General features: G+C 48.5%; 1 protein-coding gene across 1 annotated transcript; it reads right to left on the bottom strand.

Annotated features, from left to right (window-relative positions):
* Positions 1 to 565: 565 nt before the first annotated feature.
* Positions 566 to 21139, bottom strand: LOC115078620 (tropomodulin-4-like). Its single transcript, XM_029581553.1, has 10 exons — positions 21011 to 21139; positions 10918 to 11056; positions 9254 to 9410; positions 7567 to 7689; positions 5072 to 5161; positions 4453 to 4583; positions 3733 to 3840; positions 2989 to 3132; positions 2449 to 2593; positions 566 to 829 (listed from the first exon to the last, which is right to left on the bottom strand). Exons 2-10 carry the CDS (start codon positions 11035 to 11037, stop codon positions 807 to 809), a joined length of 1041 nt encoding a protein of 346 aa, XP_029437413.1. The 5' UTR covers positions 11038 to 11056; positions 21011 to 21139; the 3' UTR covers positions 566 to 806.
* Positions 21140 to 21366: the final 227 nt, after the last annotated feature.

Genomic DNA, 21366 nt, shown 5'->3' with positions numbered 1-21366 from the left:
GCAAGAACGGATTGGGTAGTCCGTCGGCTCAGAAGAAGATTTGGAAAAAGAACAAGGGAAGAGGTCGTAATCCTGCACCGCGTTACATCAGAGGGCAACAACTCTTCAGAGCGAGAGGTTGAGAAAACGGTAATGCTGTTATCCAGAAAGAATGAGTTTACCTCTTAAACGGACAGCTCTGAGCTTCTGTCCCCTCCACTGACGCTTAACTCGTGTCTCTCTCTCTCTCTCGCTGTACTGCCTTGTGGGGTCTTCCTAAGAGCCCCTGAATCTGCCCCTGCCTTTCAAAGGCATTAGGTAAACCTCCCTCTGCGTTAACCCCTTAACTGCTGGGCAGCGTTGGCCTGAGTCGGCGGCGCCCGCAGGCGAGGCTCAAAACGGGCGAGGTGCCCCCAAGCCTTTCCATCGCCCCCGGCCCATCTCTTCTGGATCACAGCAAGGAGTCTGGGATTGTGTCCCGAACGGGAAGCATTCGTGGCTTTCTACTCCATTCTTGGCCCTGGAAAACGAGAGGAGAAGTTTGCACCAGCGGGAGCCTCCACAGAAGAAATCCTGCAAACCCGTCTTTCTATTGTAGCGATCTTTATTTACATCTGTAACCAAAATAGCTTTGTTTTGACTTATTTCAAGTTAAAAATTAACCTGAGAAGAGTCCAAGTTCAAGGGGGAAGAAACACAACCGCTCCCTGCTCCCAAAATCCAGTGGTGCGTGGATGCAAACAGCCAGGGGGCCGATGGTGTTCGGGTTCCAGGGTAGTTCTGGGGTTATAGGGGGAGGGGGGGCAGATGGGGCAGAAGCCCCTGTATTACGCCTTCTTCTGCTTGCGACCTGGGAGAAAGACAAATTTTAACATCAATGATTTTCAAAACCCAAAACACCTCCCTGGCAGCATTTTCAATAGTGATATGGCCCACTCGTGCACTTTTACACTTAACCCCCCCCCCCCAAGGAATTTTAACTCGGGCCTCATGGTTGGTAGGAAATGCTGAGCGGATATGCAGACGTCCTCCCTTCTAGCTGGGGAGGACGAATGCCTGGTGGGCCAAAGATATCGTAAATGACGGCAGACAAAGCCCAAAACAGTCCATCCAGCGGAGATTTGACCACTCTGGGTGGATGCACATACAACATCCAGGATGCAAACTCTCCCCGTGTCATTTAGCCATCCCCTCAATCCTTCTCCTACCACTGCCCTCCATACCTATCCCAAGAATGGCCGAAATCCGTCCCCGGGCTGGCCGTTTCAGGTCTTCTCTTCGAGTCTTACAAGTCAACACCCATTGCCCCCTTCCATGTCTTTCCCCTAAGCTTTGTAATAATCCCCACAGGCATCGAGGTTAGTGAGACTGCGGCAAAAGAAACCTGCCCGCCCAGGCCCATTGGTTTGGGTGGTAACCACAGTCCGTCCCCGCTGCTCTCCCCAGCCTTGCTGGACGCTGTTGGCACCATTGCGGTTTAGGGTTGTGACCGCCGCTCTCTGCCGTTATCCCAGGGCTTCGTTACCATCCTCTGTGTTCATCCCAGTTGTTTTCTTTAAATTCTGTTACTGGTTTTTGTCGCTGCCATCACCTCCGGGAGTCCGTTCCATGCATGCACCTTTCCGTGAAGAAATATGCTTGGATGTTGCTCCTGAGGTCACTTGCTGAAGGCTCGCACTGTGACCTCTTGTTCTAGAATATTCTTTCCTCAGAAAAACACTTGCCGCTTGTGCCTGATTTGCACCGTTGATGTACTTGCATGTCTCTATCATAGTACCCCCCGACTTGCCTTTTCTCTAGGGGACTACATTATGTCCCTAAGCCTCGTGCCCTATGGCTTCTGTGGTAAACCTGCACTATTTTTGTTCTTTCTGATCTGTGTCCAACCTGTGTTTCCTTCCAGAGGAATGGCCTCCAGAACTGAAGTCTTGCCAAGCACCTGACCAGAGGCATTATCACCTTCTCTCTCCCCCCCCCCCCCCCCCCCCCCCCCCCCCGCTACTTGTGTGTCTCCTTATATACCCAAGCATCCCTAGGCTATGGCCACTGCCTTCTCACATGGTTTGCTAGCTGGAGATTATCAGAGACTATGACTTCAAGGTCTTCGGCCTGGTCAGTACCCATCAACTTCTCACCTTCCATTAGATTTCTGCACCCTACATGCACAAGACTGCACTTTTTTTTTTTTGCATTTGACCATAGCTACCAAGCACTTGGCAACACCTCCAGCTTTCTTAGATCATGTCTCATTCTGTCTGCTCCCTCTGTTGTGGGTGACTTACTGAACTGCAACAGACTGGGCAGAATGAGAAGTGATCGAAGAAGGCTTGAGGAGTGGCCGAGTGCTTAGCAGCTATGGATTGAGTCCTGCAGCTGACGATGGAGTTACTCGAGGTACCTGGAAAGCTTTCTCCGTGATGCTCATCGATGAGAGAAACCCTAACTGAGAGCCTTTCCCAGGGTACTCACGTAGTTCATTATTCCTAGTGATTGCAATGGATGCTCTGGCCCTTGGTCCTTGCTGCGTGAAGTGGTACCCAAAGCGGATGATAGATGGGCAGCTTTCCAGCATCTGTGCCATCTCCATCTCCACAGAGTCCCCAAGGTTGTGGCGCTAGAAGAGAAAAGGACATGGATTACCTTCCGGTGCCCTGATTTCCTGCACCTCTGACCAGACAGCAAATTTCTGCCCATGGCTCACTGACTTGCTTATACAATGCTTGGGAGGCCCTAACGTGCCGCCTGGATTTTACCAAAGAAAGCCCAACGACTCCCAAGAGTGGTGACTTGCAGAAGATTAGGTTTCATAAACCTCTTCCCAGACGACCATGGGAAGATGTCTCGCTCAGGTTTCACCACTACCTAATATACAAGAAGCACTGCTGCTTGAGCATTTAAATCGGAAAAAGGAGAAGTACACTCTCTGTTCAACTGCCTACTGGCCACCTAATTGCTCCCATGGATGTCTTCCCCATCCCCATGTATTCGTAAAAGTCTGCGACCTCTCACCTGGTTGTCTACTTTGAGCTCGGAGAGTGTGGTGTTCTTCTTCATTGCCTGGAGGATGTCCATCATGCCCGCACTCGTGATGAAATTGGATTCAATGTTCAAGCTCTGGAGGGTCTTGTTCTCCTTTAGCATCTGAGCTGCAGCCTTCCAAAGACCCAGAAGAAAGGACAGTGTGTGATTTTCCAACATGGGTGCAAAGCGTCGGGCAGGGAGGACGTTACTCCCTACCCTGGTGGTCCTCCTCCTACCTGGGTGGTGATGTCATCACCCTGGGACAGTCTCTGCCTTTCATTCCCTGAATACAGATGTACAAGCCAAACCCTCTGTCCCCCACAACGATGCAACATTTTAAGCAGAAACCGATCTAACGTGCTCATTCATGGACTTGATTTTAAATAAATCTGTAAACGTTTTTGAAACCTGCCTTAGGCTGGTTTCAGTTCTCAGGAAAATGGGAACAAGAAAGACATTAACATCCTTCTACGCACGGGAACCAAAGTTGCATTTTAGGACAAGGAAGGTCATGGTACACAGCCGGCACCATTTACCCTCCTCACCGCATTGGAAGCCGTGTTAAGTGCGTTTGATGGCTGAAAATGATTTAACTCTGCAGTTTAACGCCAGCAGGGTCTTGGTTTTCTTAACTCCTTTGGTGACGAAGCTGAATGGGGCTCTCGCAGCCCCGCGCCTCATGATCACAGACTCTGCTTCTACTATTGGACAGAGGATGCCGGCAGGGCTTACGTGAGCCACGGGATCGTTGCTCCGAGTTGCCACCAGGCTTAGCTTTTTGACCTGGGTGTTTGTTTTCATGGCCTCGCAGATCTCTTTCAAGGTGGGAATAGGAATGTCCTAAGAGAAAGAGAGAGAAACATTTCTGTGAAAGTCTTGCATCGCCTCTCCTCTCCTCTCATAAACGTTGCGTGAACCCCTCTCATTCTCACTGGTAGTCACGTGTGAGCCCCTCCCACTCCCTCTCCTCAGACCGTTTCATGCACCTAAACCAGGCTGTGGGAGCCACCCTGTCAGTTTAGGGAGGACACCACTCAACAAACTGAATTCAATGTCAGGACTGTGCTCTTGGATCCTTGGCAGCTGTAGATGCCTTTTTTAGTGGATGAGCATAAGAATGACACCAGAGATCTTGTGCCCTTCATGAGGTGACAGAAAAAGGAATCTACACGGTCTGGTGAAGTCACTCATGACATCACTTTTGGGTAATTCTTAGGCCAATCTGTGGGAAATCCACTTTCCTTCAGGACTAACGTGGCCGGTAAAACTTTGCTCCTCGTTATCCATTCCGTAAACTCTCATTGTGAGATTCTGTGACACGCATGCCAGGACCTGAAAGTTGATTTTGGGGAAGAGACGGGGAAGTTTTAGAAACGTTTCCCTTTTGATCTCTCTCTTGGGAACTTCTTATGAGATCCCCTGTGGCAATGCCACCGGGAGACAAAAGGTTACCTTGATATTGTTGAGATTGACCTCCTCCAGGCTCTTCTCATTGTTCTTGATCTTCTGTAGTGTCTCCTCCACATTGGTAGGATTGGGAGGTTCATCTGGGACTGGCTTGTATTTGTCGGGTTGCACTACACCTAGTTTTAAAAATAAAGTGTGCAAATTCATTGGAGTTTGTTGCACCTGCTGCTGACTTCTGCTATAGGTGGAGAATGAGAAGGGATTTTTGTGTAAGAGCTTGTACACGGCGGTGCAGCGCGTATTTGGGTCAGTGTAGTGACTCTCTCCATTAGTATTACAAACTCAGAGTATTATGCAAACATCCCAAGGTTAGAAGAGTCTGATCCTGTACCCAGATTAAAATAGGATGACGAATGAATGGATAAAGAAATAGAAGCAAGTTCAGAAAAAATCCATCCAAAGATATGCATTTACGGCTAGATTGGTGGATAGGTAAATAAATGGACATATGTGTTTGTGGATGGATGTACGGATGGATGGTGGATGGGTAAGTGGACATAGGAGTGTGTGGATGGATGGTTGATGGGTGTACGGATGGTGGACAAGTATCGGGCGTATGGATGCGTTGATATGTGGATGGATAGACAAATTGCCCATTACATACTGTTTATTCCTTCTTTGTTTGTGATAATCCCTGTGGTGATGGCATCGTAGTACTGTTTGTTGCTCATCAGAGTGTACATCCCCAGAATTGCTGTAAAGGAAATGAGTATTTTAGACATTAAATAGGGGAAAACAGGAAGGTGCTGGTCATGGGAGTAGGGAGGTGCTTGCGAGGAGATATTAATAACAGCAAAACAGAGAGAGACAAGAAAGCAGATCTTTATCCAGTCCATCCGAAATCATTGGCTCGAGGCAGCAGCGACCACAGACATTTCAGGTTTAGGGTTTTCTGAAAGTCAAGTGAGTGTTATATACTGACAGCAAATTCCAGCTTTTCTGGTTCTCGCTGATTGAAAGAGAGCTTCTGGCTGAACGGTGTGGCCTGTAACAGGATAGGGCTCCCTGCGGCATGGTGCACGATGACGCCCGAGATGCTGGAATCTGTTTCTTTTTAAAAGGCCACCCAGCAGGAGCTCTTGAAAACACTTATTATCGGGTTTACACCTAGTTTTGAAATTCCTCTTGGGGGGGGGGGGGTAACTGGTGGACTTGATTGGTTTTAACACTACGGGCAGCTGGCCTGCTTTAATGGAAAGCCTGATTAAAATTGTGTTTGCCAGGCTGTAAAATAGTGTGACGCGGTCTCCCCAGCACCGCATGCATTTGCAGGAAAGCTCTGGGTGGAAGGGACCCAGACCCTGGACAGAGTACCTTTTTATTTTAATCCGAGTTGCACAGTGGATGTAAGCAGATACCCTTGCACTGTGATGTTGCCGATTTTAGCTGCCCTGGCCCTGTGCCAGTTGCTCTCAGCGAGTCGCTGAGCTGTGGGAATTGGAGACGAAGTGGGCCGTGGCTTGTATGGTCAGATGGCTGAGCCGTGGGTGGGGGGTGGGCTGAGCCAGTGCTGGGCGAGAAGCCCCTTTCACAGCTCAGAGCTTGTACGTGGGGGTGGGGGAGTCCCTGCCATACATACCCACCGACCACACCCCTGTCTTCGCACTGTTACTCACTGGGGGTCCTCAGCATCATCCAGTAAGTATTATCTAGCTGCGGACCATCTGAGGTAAGCAGCTAAAGCAGGACGTGAATCAGCTTTTCACTTAAGGTGGCCGTCTTCCTCCTCCACCCTCGCCCCATGCGCTTACCAAAGAGAAAATCATTTAGCCATCTCTTCTCCGGCATCTCTCTGTCCAGTAGCAGCATCGTTCAGTGTTCTCTTAATCGCGCCGGGTGGGAAGTGCTCTAAAGAGAGGTCAGCCTCCACTCACGCCTGGGTCTCTGTGCTGATACTGCTGGTCAACAGGACCCATTGTGACGTGGTCACCTGGCTGCTGGACCAAAAATGCCAAGCTGCCCGGGGTAGCTTTCACGTAGAACCGGCTTCCAGCCACCGCTGAGCTGAATTTCAACCACCTTTTGAAGAGGCCTTCAGGTCCCATCCTTCTTGACCCAAGCATGGCCTAGCTTAATCCAGGCTGACCTTCATTTTAAATTTAGCTGTGAGCTGCAGGAAGTCTGATGCATTCCAGGCCTGAGAGAGCTAAATATCTGCACTTCATTCCAGTAGCCACCAGCAAGCATTATTAAAGCAGGCCTGTCCTACACCTCTCTCTGTTGCCGACGGCTTTTCCCCCCCACACGATGAAATCCCTTTTTTTTTAAATGATTTTGAAGTGCACCTGCCACTATCTACCCTCCCTGCTTCCATGGCTTTTGGTCCCCTCTACAAGACCTGGCAACGTGAAGGCAGGAGCGGGAGGAAGTATCCGTCGCACACCCAGCACAGGCCGAGTCCATGCTGTGGATTTACAGTCCTGCTCGAGCTGTGTGGTCATCACAGCGTGGCGGGTCGGAGAGGCCACCTCCACGCGTGTTTGACTGAAGCCGGGGTGCGTGCTTTCTCAGGGGCTGGCCCGATGAGAAGGAATCCACTGCGCCGAGAGCAGCGCCTTGTATCAAGAGTTCAGGAGTCAACGTAAGGCCCGCTCGTTCAGGCAAGCTGTCCCGTGACCAGAGTGGTGTTTTTTTTTTTTCAGGCGGGCTTGTGATGGCTTTTAGTTTTTTCGTTTTGTTTTGTAAGAAACTTCATGTGTTTTCGGTTTTATCGGTGCTCTGGGTGGGGTCATGCGCTGCCTAGAGCCTCGGCATTGGCGGGATATAAATACATGCATACATCAAGGCTCTCAGGGGAGATCTCGTGGCCTAAAAGAGGAAGACGCAGGAAAGCCACTGCCGCCCTGAGGCAGGCTCTGAGGTCTGGCAGTGGATGCAGCTCCACTACCCCCCGCCACCCACCCTAGCAGCTTCTCCGCTGCCCCCATGCTTGCACAGGCCGTTCCCTCATTTAGAGAAGCAATCGCCTTTGCACGGCACCTTCTCTGTACGACGTCCTACACGCCTACAGACAAGCACCCCCTTCCAGTACCTACGTCCATGCCCCCTGCCCTGTCCCTGTCCGCCCTCTTCCCACGTGCATGCCTTCCCTCCCGCTACCTGCAATGTCGCACATCTCCGCGTCCGTAGCGTTGGCCAGAGCCTCCTCCAGCTCCGGTTCCAGCGTGATCTGCTCCTCTTTGGGGATCTCTCTCTTTGCTTGCTTGGGAATGAATGGCTTTCCTGGGGGGGAAAGGGGGGGAGAAAAATGCACAAAGATGAGGCTCCAGGCAGGCACGAGGAATGTTATCATCGTATCGCTCTGGCAATACATTCACAACATCTGGAACTGGGAATGAGTGAGTCCAAAGGCCCACCTGCTCTCTCCATTGGTTAATTCATTACCTTTATAAAAAGACCCTTTTAAGAGTAGCCCCTGTGACTTTCCCCCTCCCCCCTCCCCTTGCTGCTTTAAAGCGGCTCCAGGTCAGGAGCCGCAGGCTGAGCAAGCCCTGGTTTTGCCACATCTTATGCAGGGACTCGGTCTCCTGGTGGACTTAGAAAAATTGGAACTACGAGAGAATCCGTGGATGACAAAAACCAGGATTCCTTTGGCCTGTCCCTCACGACTTGGAGTCAGTGGGTGAGCCCACCCTCCAGTCTTTCCAAGAAAAGGAGATGCGATAAGAAGCGGCTTAGCCGGGCAGCCGTAATGGACGCTCATCCCAGAAATCATTTGCACTGTAGCAGCTGGCGAGATCTGAGGCACAGATGTTACTGCGGCAGCTGCTAAAGCCCCCCTGCTGAACAGGTCTCCGCGTACCACCCTCCCCAGGCCTAGAACCGGCTGCGTTCCTGAGGCAGCCGAAAGAACCCTTTCCCCCACATGCAAGACATTGGATCATCAATCTGTACCCCCTGCCCCCACAAATGTGTGTGACCGACAGCAGTACAGAGCCGGTGAGGGACCTGAAAGTTATGGCCCAGCCAAGCAGGGTAACCAACCGGCTCCATTCCTTCAGCAAAGGCTGATCCGGTCCTGGTTTTAAGCCCCATGGTGTTTTAGCCCCGCTAGGGTGAAAGGAAATACCGAACTACAGGTCCATGCATGCACTGAGGCTGGCTCAGCTTCAGCTTTCTCTTGCCCATGGGCTCTGTCGGAGCGTGTTTTCATTGAAGGGCCTCGGGCTGCCATTTTGCCGTTGCTTTGCAACAGACCTGGCTTGAAATCTTACCCCTAAAATTAAAAGAGCCCTGAATGTTTACCTTCCAGTTCAGGGCACGGTGTCAGGGGCTCCTGCACCTGTTCCAATCGGTTCTCGAGGAGGGGAAGGGGTGGTCACGGGGTGGTCCCGGAGCCGGCAGACTTGGGAACTGTAACTTTAGGTGTGGTCTTGGGGGAGGGGGCATCACTTTTGGAGGCGCTTTGTCTCCGGCAGCCAGGAAAAGGCCGCAGTTCCCCGCCCCCCTGCAGGAGATGCCAGGTCAGAGCCATTCTGAAGCGGTGCGCAGGGCTAAATAAAATCAGGCACGGCAGCAAAACTACTGCGGACGCCGGAAGGATAGAGGGGCCTCAGCAGAGCTGCACCCAGTCCGGCTGCTTACCATACCCTCGGAGACGACATCCTAAAACCTAACCCATGGCCATGATCTTTCCCTCTCGTATGATAAGTTGTATTCAGATTCTGCCTTTAGTGACGCTTCGGAGCGGATTGCATTCAGGCATAGCCTGCAGGAGTTAGGCCGGGCATATTAATCCCAGTCCAGCTCCATATGACATGCGTCCCGTCCCCCCCCCCCAAGTTACCCCGTTTCTCTCCGGTGTAAGGAACGAGGTCCTCGCGCTCCTTGACCTCCAGGGCCTCCTTCTCCAGGTGCTGCAGGAGGGCGTCGCGGTCGAGGGGCCCCGTCGGGCTCTTCTTCGTCTGGTCCCTCTGCCGCATCCCAGCTGGAAGGAGGACATTCTACAGAGGAAGGAAGAGAGAGCGGCTGAAAGGCTCCAGATCCCCGTTCCCTGGGGAAGGGGATCTGCGGCTTGGTGGCGTGGCGCCCTTGGGGTTGTCGGGACCCTGGAGAGTCATTTGCAGCACCTTAAAGGCTTGCTTATAGGTCATCAAAATTAACTCGGACATTTTGGATTCCAATTTTACTTTGTCCTGCCCATGAAACTGCAATGGAAGTATCTCGCTACAATACGAAATAAATATTAAGGGCCCCAGGCAGTCATCTCCTTTATCCTCCCCTAAGGCTGCCACTGACACAATAAGGACATAAGGAATTGCCATGCAGGGTCAGACCAAGGGTCCATCAAGCCCGGCATCCTGTTTCCAACAGAGGCCAAACCAGGCCACAAGAACCTGGCAAGTACCCAATAGGCAGAGACAAGACTGGTACTACAAGAACCCGACCTGGTCCATTGGAGATAACTTAACTCCAGCCTGTGTACACGTCTGTGTATCTGAGCACGTGTGCGGGTTTTATCTACGCGTTCCTATCTGTCTGTGTATCTGAGCACATGCGCGGGTTTTATCTACGCGTTCCTATCTGTCTGTGTATCTGAGCACATGCGCGGGTTTTATCTACGCGTTCCTATCTGTCTGTGTATCTGAGCACATGCGCGGGTTTTATCTACGCGTTCCTATCTGTCTATGTATCTGAGCACATGCATGGGTTTTATTTACGCATTCCTATCTGTCTGTGTATCTGAGCACATGCGCGGGTTTTATCTACGTGTTCCTGTCTGTCTGTATATCTGAGCCCATGCATGGGTTTTATCTATGTGTTCATGCCTCTCTATGTATGAGTGTATGCCTGTGTTTTTATGTCAGTGAAAAGTCCTAAAGGCAACAAGCAACAACAATCCAAATGAAACTAGGAGCCAGCTCTTACAGGCAGACCCTCAGAGAGCCTGTAGCCAACATTCAAATATAAAACAATGACACAAAAAAACGATGGATGATGTTATATATTTGAAAATCCAATAAAATATAAATTAAAAAAAAACTGTGACGACACATGAAAGCAAAAGACAATCGCCAAGGCTTTTGAGGCCCTTTCAGCTTCAGGTGCAGCCTCTGGCCCTCCTGTCCTCCCCCCCCCCCCATCGATTGGCCCTGCTTATAGCTTCAAACCGCTGCTATCCATCCATTTAAAGCAGTACAGAGGAGGTGTAGATGAGACCAGACAAACGCATGCACAAGCTGTGCTCTTGCTCTTTCCAGCTGTTACTTCTAGAGATGCAGATGTGAAATGTGTTTTGGGGGGAGGTGGGGGTTTCTCTCCCTCAGCTCAGATTGGAGGGTCTTATGCTCTGCTTTTACAACCAACAGAGGTGGTGGATACTCCTTTTGTTGTTATTAAAAAATGATTTGCACACAATTCATGGTGAGTTACATTAACCAAGATGCGATTGTGGCTTTATTGTTTGCCGGGTTTATCTGTGTCTGGGCGCGTGGGTCAGCGAAGCCTCACCTCAGGATCCATCTCCTGCAGCTCCACGTCCAGCTGATCGAGCTCCTCGGCCGTCATGCCCCGCAGGATCTCATCCTCGTCTATGTCCCGGTACTTCTCCAGCTCCTTCTGGTACGACATGGCTGGTAGAGGGGTGAGCCTGGGAAGGCACAGGCAGGTCATCCCTTAAAAGCGGCAGCTGCCAGACACAGTGCAATCTACTGAAAACATCCCCGCCCCCCCCCCCCGCAATATCCTCTGGTGCCTGCGAATAACTCCTAGCCCTGCTTATCACTCCTAGGCACACACACAAGAGAGCCGCTCCACTCCCAGCCCCGCCCATCATGAAATGACTACCACCCTCACTGAACAGTTTTGGAGCACTGCAAGGTGTACCTAGCGCTGTACAGCAGCTCATAAGAGACAGCCCCTGCTCGGGGGGACCTCTCCTGCCCACGGGAGACATTTCTAGGTGCCGCCCGGGATCCCTGCACACTGCAGTCCCTTTATAATCAATAGACTGGGGGGGAGCGGAGAGATTTTTTGTCCTACTTCCCTTCCACGGGGGAATAGGGACAGAGTTCTCCCCCCTGTTCTGCTCCCAGGGGCTCCCATCTTATAGCCAACAACTTCGGGGCAGGAAAAAGGAGCCAGATAAAGCAAACCAACCAGTACCAAAAAAAAGATGAGGAAGCAGTTGGATAGAAACGATCCTGTTATCAGGATAGAAGTTCCTGCAGTCTGCATTAATTGCTGGGAGCCACGACTGGGAATGGGATCACCTTCGCGTCACGTGGTCTGTGTGTGTGCCATTACTTATAAGGGCCAGCTTGGATCCATCGCGTACACAGCGTCGCCCTTAAAGAAACTTACAAGGTCATCATTTCCAGTTAAGGCCTTCCCTGGGGCAGCACCTCTCTGCCTCTGGACCGATGGCTGTGGGGGAACATACACTGCTCACCTACCCAACGCAGAAGACTGAGGGGGCCAGCTCATCCTTCTGTACCTTGCTCTACTGTGCAAACCAAAAATCGCCTGTTCTGCATTCCTACGAGAGCGGCAGATGCCTGGAATCACCGCCCAGCAGAGCAGCACGCACTAAAACCATGACGGAGTTTGGGCAGGCCTGGGTTCGACACAGCGGGCAGCAGTGAGGACCTGAGAGAGATATGGCTGCAAAGCAAGCAGCGCTGCTATAGAGAGGGGACACAGGCCAGACCGGATAGGCCAAGTGGCTTTTATCTATGGAGAGCAACAATAGCAGGAGAAGTCAGACATTAAGTAGCAGGGTTAGCCTTCCTCAGATCAATGCTTGCTGTGAAACTCAACACGACCAGGACATCGCCCGCTCAGTGCCACCATTGCATCCCCTCTCCTCTTCCAACAGCGTCACGCCTCCTTTTCATTTCTGAGTTATAACTGAAGTAAGTATCTCTCAGCCCAGCAAAGGGCCAGCAGGACTCCAGCTTCCATATTATCTCACTTTGGGATGGTTTGACCTGGAGCAAGGGACAGGTCATAAAAGGCAACTGATGTACTCAGGGGCTGGATGGCCCTTCCCTCCCCTCAGTTTGCAGGACAGAGCAGAAGCATGGTGATTACCGAACAAGACCAGCGGGGGTCAGTCCCTTCCATATGTAGGGCAGCTGACCAAGACCTCCAGGCCCAGCCTCTGTCCATGTTCTCTTCCTGATGCCATACTTGCACACCCTTCATTTCATTTAAAAAAATTTATTAAACGCCTAACACAGAATGGCCTAGGCGATATACAAAATAAACAGACATAATAATAAAAACAATGACATAAAAATAACATACATAAATGTAAGCTTCCTGATCGCTCTGCCTTTACCCTTGATTCCCCACCCAGGATCCCTGCTTGTTCTAGCTCTACAAGACCTCCAATCACACCACCTCCCCTGGGAGGTTCCACATTACGGGACGTACACATGAGGTGGCCTAGGGATCACTGTCAGGTACCCATTTGGTCAGTGCAATTTTGCATCGATAATCGTGAATGGTTATCTTTTTTTTATTTTTTCAAGGGGGGGGGGGGGCTCTCTCCTCTCCTGCATCCCACCACTTGTCTCCTGCTCTTCAGTCACTTATAAGAACATAAAAGATGCCGTACTGGATCAGACCGAAGCCCAGCATCACATCTCTGTCAGTGGCCATCCTGGTCGCAAGTACCCAGTGGGATCCCAAAATATAGATCAGGGATCAGCAGTGGCCTTCCCAAATATACTACCCTTAACAGAAGGCTAGGAAGTAGCCTGAACTACCATCTTAAAAAAAAACAACAAAAAATTAAAATAAAAACAAAAAAAAATCCTTGCTGGGCAGACTAGATGGAACATTTTCTTCTTTTATCTGCCTTCATTCACTATGTTACCTGGCTAATAATGGTTTATGGACATGTCCTCCAGGAACTTGTACAAATGCTTTTTAAATCTAGCTACACTAATAGCTTTTACCACATCCTCCGCCAATGAATTCCACAGTTTAATTATGTGCTGAGAGAAAAAATACTTTGATTTGTTTTAAATGTACTACTTATTAGTGTAAGAACATAAGATATGCCATATTGGATCAGACCAAGGGTCCATCAAGTGCACTATTCTGTTTCCAACAGTGGACAATCCGAGTCACAAGTACCTGGCAAGTACCCAAACATTAAATAGATCCCATGCCTCTAATGCTAGCAACAAGCAGTGGCGATTCACTATTGATTAATAGCAGTTTATGGACTTCGCCTCCAGGAACTTATCCAAACCTTTTTTAAACCCAGCTACACTAACTTCCTTATGCACATCTTCTGGCAACGAATTCCAGAGCTTAATTGTGCATTGAGTGCAAAATAATTTTCTACATTTTGTTTTAAATGTGCTACTTGCTAATTTCACGGAGGATATCCAAAAATTGGGGAAAGCAGGGAGAAGTGTTGCTCATTTGGAGATTTTAGTCTTCCAGATGTGGATTGGAACATCCCTTCTGCAGAATCTACCTAAAGTAGAGAGATAGTGGATGCCCTTCAAGGTGCTCTGCGCGAACAAATGGTAAAGCAGGGAGGGTTTGAGCCTTGATCTGGTGCTCCATAATGGAGATAATGTCTCTGAGGTACGGGGTAGGGGCTCACCTGAGCAGTAGTGATCATCAGACGGTATGGTTCGATATCCAAATAAGATACAGAGAAGTCACACCAAGACCCGAGCTTTGAATTTCACAAATACAGACTTTGTCAAAATGGGGATGGACCTGAAGGAAGAACATGGGTGAGGTGGAACAACAGTGGGCCAAATTAACAGGAGCTGTTACCAAGGCAACAAATCTGTTAGGAAAGTAGAGAAGAGTAAGAGGAAAAAGAAACCAATCTGGTTCTCTAAGGAGCTGGCTGAAAAAATACAGGCAAAAAAGAACAACATTTGAGAAGTATAAACGGATCTCAAAAAAAGGAACACAAGGAAGAATATCTGTTAAAACTGAGGGAGACGAAGAAAGCAATCAGGAAGGCAAAAAGTCAAGCAGAAGAAAGGATTGCCAAAGAGGTAAAGAGAGGAGACAACATTTTTTTTAGATATATCTGAGAAAGAAGGAAGGCCCAAAATCATCTAGTGAAACTGAAAGGCGATGAGGAGCACTGTGTGGAGAGAGATGAAGTAATGGCAGAAATATTAAACAAATGCTTCAGTTTAGTGTTCACTAAAGCAGACCCTGGAGAAGGCCTGTTGCTGGTTGACAAGATTGTAGATGGGGGATGGTGTAGACGAAACTGTTTACAGAAGAGAATGTAGGGGAAGAGCTAGGAAAAACTCCAAATTACTTCATGGGGCCTGATGAGGTTCACCCCAGGATACTGAGGGAGCTCAGAGATGTGCTGGCGGGTCCGCTGTGTGACCTGTTCAATAGATCCCTGGAAACGGGAGTGGAACTGAGTGATTGGAGAAGAGCGGTGGTGGTCCCGCTTCACAAGAGTGGGAGCAGAGAGGAGGCTGGAAACTACAGGCCGGTGAGCCTCACCTCAGTGGTGGGAAAATTAATGGAGATACTACTGAAGGAAAGGATAGTGAACTATCCAATCCGGTGGGTTGCTCGATCAGAGACAGCATGGATTCACCAGGGGGAAGGTCCTGTCAGACAAATCTGATTGATTTTTTTGATTGGGTGACTAGAGAATTGGATCAAGGAAGAGCCCTCGATGTGATTTACTTGGATTTCAGCAAAGCTTTTGATACGCTCCCCCCTCCCCATAGGAGGCTTGTAAATAACATGAGAAGCTTGAGAGTGAGTGCTAAGGTGGTGGCTAATCGGAGAAAATTCTTTTTCACTCAACGCACAATAAAGCTCTGGAATTTGTTGCCAGAGGATGTGGTTAGTGCAGTTAGTGTAGCTGGGTTCAAAAAAGGTTTGGATAAGTTCTTGGAGGAGAAGTCCATTAATGGCTATTAATCAAGTTTACTTAGGGAATAGCCACTGCTATTAATTGCATCAGTAGCATGGGATCTTCTTAGTGTTTGGGTAATTGCCAGGTTCTTGTGGCCTGGTTTGGCCTCTGTTGGAAGCAGGATGCTGGGCTTGGTGGACCCTTGGTCTGACCCAGCACGGCAATTTCTTATGTTCTTATGGATTACAAACTGATTGACTGATAGGAGACAGTGGGTGATGGTAAATGGAACCTCCTCTGAAGAGACAGCCGCGTTAAGCCGAGTGCCACAAGGATCAGTGCTGGAACCGGTTCTGTTCAGTATCTTTGTGAGCAACATTGTGGACGGGATAGAAGCTAAAGTTTGTCTTTCTTTGGATGACACTAAAATCTGCAACAGAGTGGACATGCCAGAAGGCGTAGAGAGAATGAAAAGTGATTTAAGGAAGCTAGAACGGTGGGCGAAGATATGGCAGCTGGGATTCAATGCCAAGAAGTATAGAGTCATGCATCTGGGGTGCTGTAATCGAGAGAAGTATGTGATGGGGGGGGGGGGGTGAAGGGCTGTTGTGCACGGAGCACGAGAGGGACCTTGGTGTGATAGTGTCTGAGGATCTGAAGATTGCATAACAATGTGACAAGGCAATAGCTAAAGCCAGAAAAATTTGGGCTGCATAGAGAGAGGAATAACCAGTAAGAAAAAGGAGGTGATAATCCCCTAGTACAGGTCCTTGGTGAGGCCTCACCTGGAGTACTGTGTTCAGTTCTGGAGACCGTATCTGAAAAGGGACAGAGACAGGATGGAGGCGGTCCAGAGAAGGGCGACCAAAATGGTGGTGGTGGGTGTCTCCATCAAATGACTTATGAGGAGAGGTTGAAGGACATAAATATGTATACCCTGGAGGAGCAGGGGAGATATAATACAGACCTTCAGATATCTGAAAGGTTTTAATGATGCTCAATCAACTTCCCTTTTCCATAGGAAGGAAATCAGAACTAGGGGTCGTGAAATTAAAGTCCAGAGAAGATGTATGTATAAAGACGACTCAGAACAGTCAGGAAATATTTCTTCATGGAGAGGGTGGTGAATGCCTGGACTGCCATTCCGGAGGCAGTGGTGAAGATAAAAATAGTGAAAGATTTCAAAAGGCCATGGGATAAACACTGTGGATCCCTAAAGGGCAGAGGATGGGAATGAAGAAAAGAGTGCATGGGGGTAGCTTGCTGGTGTGGCAAGGTTAACCAGTAAACCTTCATACTGTTTGTGCAACTCCAATATTGTTCTCTGCTTCAACAGCAGGGGGAAAAGAGGAAAAGGAAAACTGGATTCAGACAGCAAGCAACAAGGATCCTGACTTTTACAGTCTGGGAAACTGATAAGCATGGAGGTGACCTGTACAATGTGGCAGATACTAACATAAGCTTGCTGGGCAGACTGAATGGTCCTTTTCTGCCGTCATTTCTATGTTTCTGTGGAGTGCTCCCTAGTCTTTGTATTATCTGAAAGAGTAAATAACTGATTCACATTTACCCGTTCTAGACTTCTCATGATTTTAAACACCTCTATCATATCCCCCCTCAGTCGTCTCTTCTCCAAGCTGAACAGCCCTAACCTCTTTAGCCTTTCCTCATAGGGGAGCCGTTCCATGCCCTTTATCATTTTGGTCGCCTTTCTCTGTACTTTCTCCGGTGCAACTATATCTTTTTTGAGATGTGATAACCACAATAGTACTCACTCAGTACTCAAGGTGTGGTCTCACCATGGAGCAATACAGAGGCATTAGGACATTTTCCGTTTTATTAACCATTCCCTTCCTAATAATTCCTAACATTGTTTGCTTTTTTTTACTGCCACAACACACTGAGCTGTCGATTTCAATACATCAGCTATGATGCCTAGATGGTTTTTTCCAGGGTGGTAACTCCTAATATGGAACCTAACATCATGTAACTACAACAAGGTTTATTTTTCCCTATATGCATCACCTTGCACTTGTCCACATTAAATTTCATCTGCCATTTGGATGCCCAATCTTCCAGTCTCGTAAGGTCTTCCTGCAATTTATCACATTCCACATGTGATGTAACTACTCTGAATAATTTTGTCATCTCCAAATTTGATTACTTCACTCATATCCCTTTCCAGATCATTTATAAATATATTGAAAAGCATTGGCCCAATACAGATCCCTGAGGCACTCCACCGTTTACCTTTTTCCACTGTGAAAGCTATTTAATCCTACTCTCCGTTTCCTGTCTTTTAGCCAGTTTGTAATCCACGAAAGGACATCGCCTCCTATCCCATGACTTTTTAGTTTTCTTAGAAGCCTCTCATGAGGCTTTGTCAAACACCTTCTGAAAATCCAAATACACCACATCGACTGGGTCACCATTATCCACATCTATTAACCCCCTTAAAAAAATTGTAGCAGTTTTGTGAGGCAAGACTTGCCTTAGGGAAATCCATGCTGGCTGTGTCCCATTAAATCATGTCTATCAATATGTTCTGTGATTTTAGTCTTCAGAATAGTTGCCATTATTTTTCCCGGCACTGAAGTCAGGCTCACCCATCTATAGTTTCCCCGAGATCACCTCTGGAGCCCTTTTTAAATATTGGAGTTTCATTTTCCACCTTCCAGTCTTCAGGTACGGCAAATGTTTTTAGTGATAGGTTACAAATTACTTATAATAGGTCTGAAATTTCATTTTTGAGTTCCTTCAGAACCCGGGTGTGCATACCATCTGGTCCAGGTGATTTGCTACTCTTTAGTTTGTCAATCTGGCCTACTACTACATCTTCCAAGTTCACTGTAATTTGGGTCAGTTCATCTGAATCATCACCCTTGAAAACCTTCTCTGGAACCGGTATCTCCCCAACATCCTCCTTGGTAAACACCGAAGCAAAGGATTAATTTAGTCTTTCTGTGATGGCCTTATCTACCCTAACTGCCCCTTTACCCCCTTTGATCATCTAACGGTCCAACCAATTCTCTTGCAGGCTTCCTGTTTCGGATGTATTTTAAAAAAGTTTTTATTATGAGTTCTTGCCTCTGTGGCTAACTTCTTTTCAAATTCTCTCTTACATTTAACTTGCCAACGCTTATGTTTTTTTCTGTTTTCTTCAGATGGATTATTCTTCCAATTTTTTAAAAGGATGTTTTGGCTAAAATAGCTTCTTTCCCCTCCCCTTTTAACCATACTGGTAATTGTTTGGCCTTCCTTCGGCCTTTCTTGATGCATCTGGACTGTGCTTCTAAGATGCTATTTTTTTAATTATGTCCCCGCCCGTTGTTCAGTCTTAACCTTTGTAGCTGCACCTTTCAGTTTTGTTCCATTTTTCTCATAAGTTCCCTTTTGAAAGTTTAGTGCTAGAGCCATGGATTTACTTATTCTTCCCTTCCAGCTTCCTCGTCCTAGTACTATTGGAAAGGGTAAATGACTCTTGATTTTATAAACCTCCATCATATCTCCTGCCCACCTTCTCTTCTTGAAGCTGAAGAGCCCTAACCTGTGTAGCCTCTCCTCAGGAGGGAGTTGCTCCAATCCCTTTATCATTTTTTGTCTCCCTTCTTTGCACGTTTTCTAGGGCTACTATCATTTTTGAAATGGGATGACTAGAGCTGCACCCAGCAGCGATCCAATATTTTATTTTACATTTACATGGCACAAGCACAGTGTCCTAACAGGGACCCAAAATACTAAATCTGCAACACCCAGGCCTCTGCTTACAGGAAGGACACTTACCTTCCTCCAGGAGTTTTAACTACTGATCCGTTAAGATTTTTTTTTTACCCAAATCTAACGCAGGATTGCCTAGCTGGAGGTCAGTACCCAGGCTGATGCTGCCGTCTGGCCAATCCCACTGCTGGACTTTAAGAAAGGCACCCTCTCCTCCTCCCCAAAAATAAGGAAAGGTTTGACAGAAAGCAGGTTCTACTCTACCCTGCAACATATTCACAGAGAAAATGACAGCAGAAAAGATCAAATTGGCCCATCCAGTCTAAATTCCTATACTTAACCCAACACCAGCTCCCTCCCCCTATCCCATTTCTGCCAAGGTCCTCCACCTCAGTCCCAAGCACGCCTACAATCTGTTAAAAGTGCTGCCCCCTCCACTGATGGGCCATGCGGGCCCTTTCCTCTTCCTCAAGACCAACACGAAATCCAGCACCCAGGGTCCCCCTTACAGGTCCAGTTACCAAGTGCTCTAATAATCTGCACAGCTGCCAAAACTAGCAAAGCCATTCTCCAAGAGATCCAGATTCCCCATGCTTATCGAAGAGTAGGTTTCAACCACAGTCACAGCATGCAGGTCACCCCAGTGCCTTCATGGGAGCCCGATACAAACCTAACAGCAGTGGCTGCAACTGCTACCTCGTGCTCATTACCTCTTGGGCTGCCCATGTGGCCCTGTGATGCCACTAGCTCCTGCTTAGGCTATCGCTTTGCTTTTTACAAGTAGAGATCCTCTGTGTTAGCCCATCATTTTTGGAAGTTTGTTATTTTAACTTCCATCACTCATTCCAGGAAGGCATTCCAGACATCCCCTATTCTTTCCATGAAAAAAAAAAAATTAATTTCCTGATGTCATTTCCAAGTCTAGCAGCTTGAAGTCTGGTATTATAACCTCTAATTCTGATACCATAGCTGGAAAAAAAAATACTGTGGCACTGCGATTCATCTCATGGCCTTAGGTGACCTTGCTCCCAAATCCCTCGACGCAATCCAGAGGCACTAAGCAGGGGCAGAAGCAGCTTTTACACCAGTAAAAAGAAGTACGTGGACATATTTATTTGAAAAGCAAAAGTGGGACATTTTGGTGCCAGATCATTCGGGGAATGCACTTCCTTCCAGATGTGCAGAGATTGCTGCACAAAGCAGAGGTCCTGCAGCTGTACAGTAACTCACAGTGAGCCTCGGGCACGCGTTGGCTCCCATCCTATTACCGTATGGCTTCAGCCACACTTTCCAAAGCACCAGAAATGAAGCTCCCATCCCCCAAAGAAGGGATCAAGCTGCTCTCTAAAACCCAGCCTTGGACAATCCTTATGTCAAGTCTAATGAAAGGCAGACTTCCAGCCTGCAGAGAATCTTAATTAATCAGTAACATCTATTTCATTTCCCAAAACTACCGCGCAGACCTCGGCCCATCCCCCAATGTCTTTAGGAAGGTGGCTTCGTCATATCTGACCCCTAAACCATTTTCTGGCTATGCTCCACCCAAGCATATTCTTAAACTCTGCTTCAGTAGAGGCTGCCATCATGGCATGGCATTCCCCCACCCCCCACCCCAGGATTATTGATGAACTATTACAAATAAAAAAAGAATCAGGCAGAGAGGAAATAGTCCAGCAGGCGAGGAGTCCGGACCGGGACCAGAAACAGAAGTGGAGTATCCAAACCCACCCCCCCCAACAGCAGTGACCAGCTTTTCATGGAAACTCAAGAGAGAGAACACAGCCAGCAGCCCCTGCTCCCACCTCGCTGCGCCGTCAGAAGTTTTTAATTTCGAGGTAAAAGCCTTTCATGTTAACCTCCTTAACACAGCACCGGAATGGGGGTCAGTTTGATAGCCCCGAGCAGACAAAGAGGGCAAACATCAGCATGAAGGTTAAATGGAGGGGGTGATTGCAGGAGGAGTGGTAGCTGGGGTTCTCCCTTTCTCCCCCCCACCCCTCCCCACCCCCTGCTTACCTTGCTGGCTATGAGTTCGGTGAGTGCCCTCCAGGCTTGTGTCCGAGCTGGAGCAGTGCTGAGGCTGGGGATACAGAGAGGAGGGTGTGACCTCAGCATTTTATTATTTTGGCTGCAGCTGGTAGGGGGATCAGATACCCAGGCCTGTTATCAATCACCAGCTCTCTCTCACCCCGGGTTCTACCGGAGAGATCTACAGCCACCTGGTGGAGGAGAGCTAGAACTGCGGGCTTGGAAATGGCCACTGGAGAATCGAGCTTTTCTGCTCTCTGCCATGAGCAAGTGACTCCACCAGGGAAAGCTTGGGATTTTTTTTTTGTTCTTTTAATTCAAAGCACCTACCCCAGTGCATTCTG

Source organism: Rhinatrema bivittatum, chromosome 16 (genome assembly GCF_901001135.1).
Source record: "Rhinatrema bivittatum chromosome 16, aRhiBiv1.1, whole genome shotgun sequence".
Classification (NCBI taxonomy): Eukaryota; Metazoa; Chordata; class Amphibia; order Gymnophiona; family Rhinatrematidae; genus Rhinatrema; species Rhinatrema bivittatum.
The sequence above is the reverse complement of the archived record's forward strand: the minus strand, read 5'-3'. Positions and strand labels throughout refer to the sequence as shown.

Bases quoted from the DNA above. Each gene is read 5' to 3' on its own strand.
- LOC115078620 (XM_029581553.1), bottom strand. From the start codon at position 11,037: ATGTCGTACCAGAAGGAGCTGGAGAAGTACCGGGACATAGACGAGGAT. The intron at 5,162-7,566 runs GTAGCGGGAGGG...TTTCCTTTACAG, and splicing joins GGAGATGTGCGACATTGCAG to CAATTCTGGGGATGTACACT. The intron at 830-2,448 runs GTGAGTACCCTG...TCTTTCTCCCAG, and splicing joins CACTAGGAATAATGAACTAC to GTCGCAAGCAGAAGAAGGCG.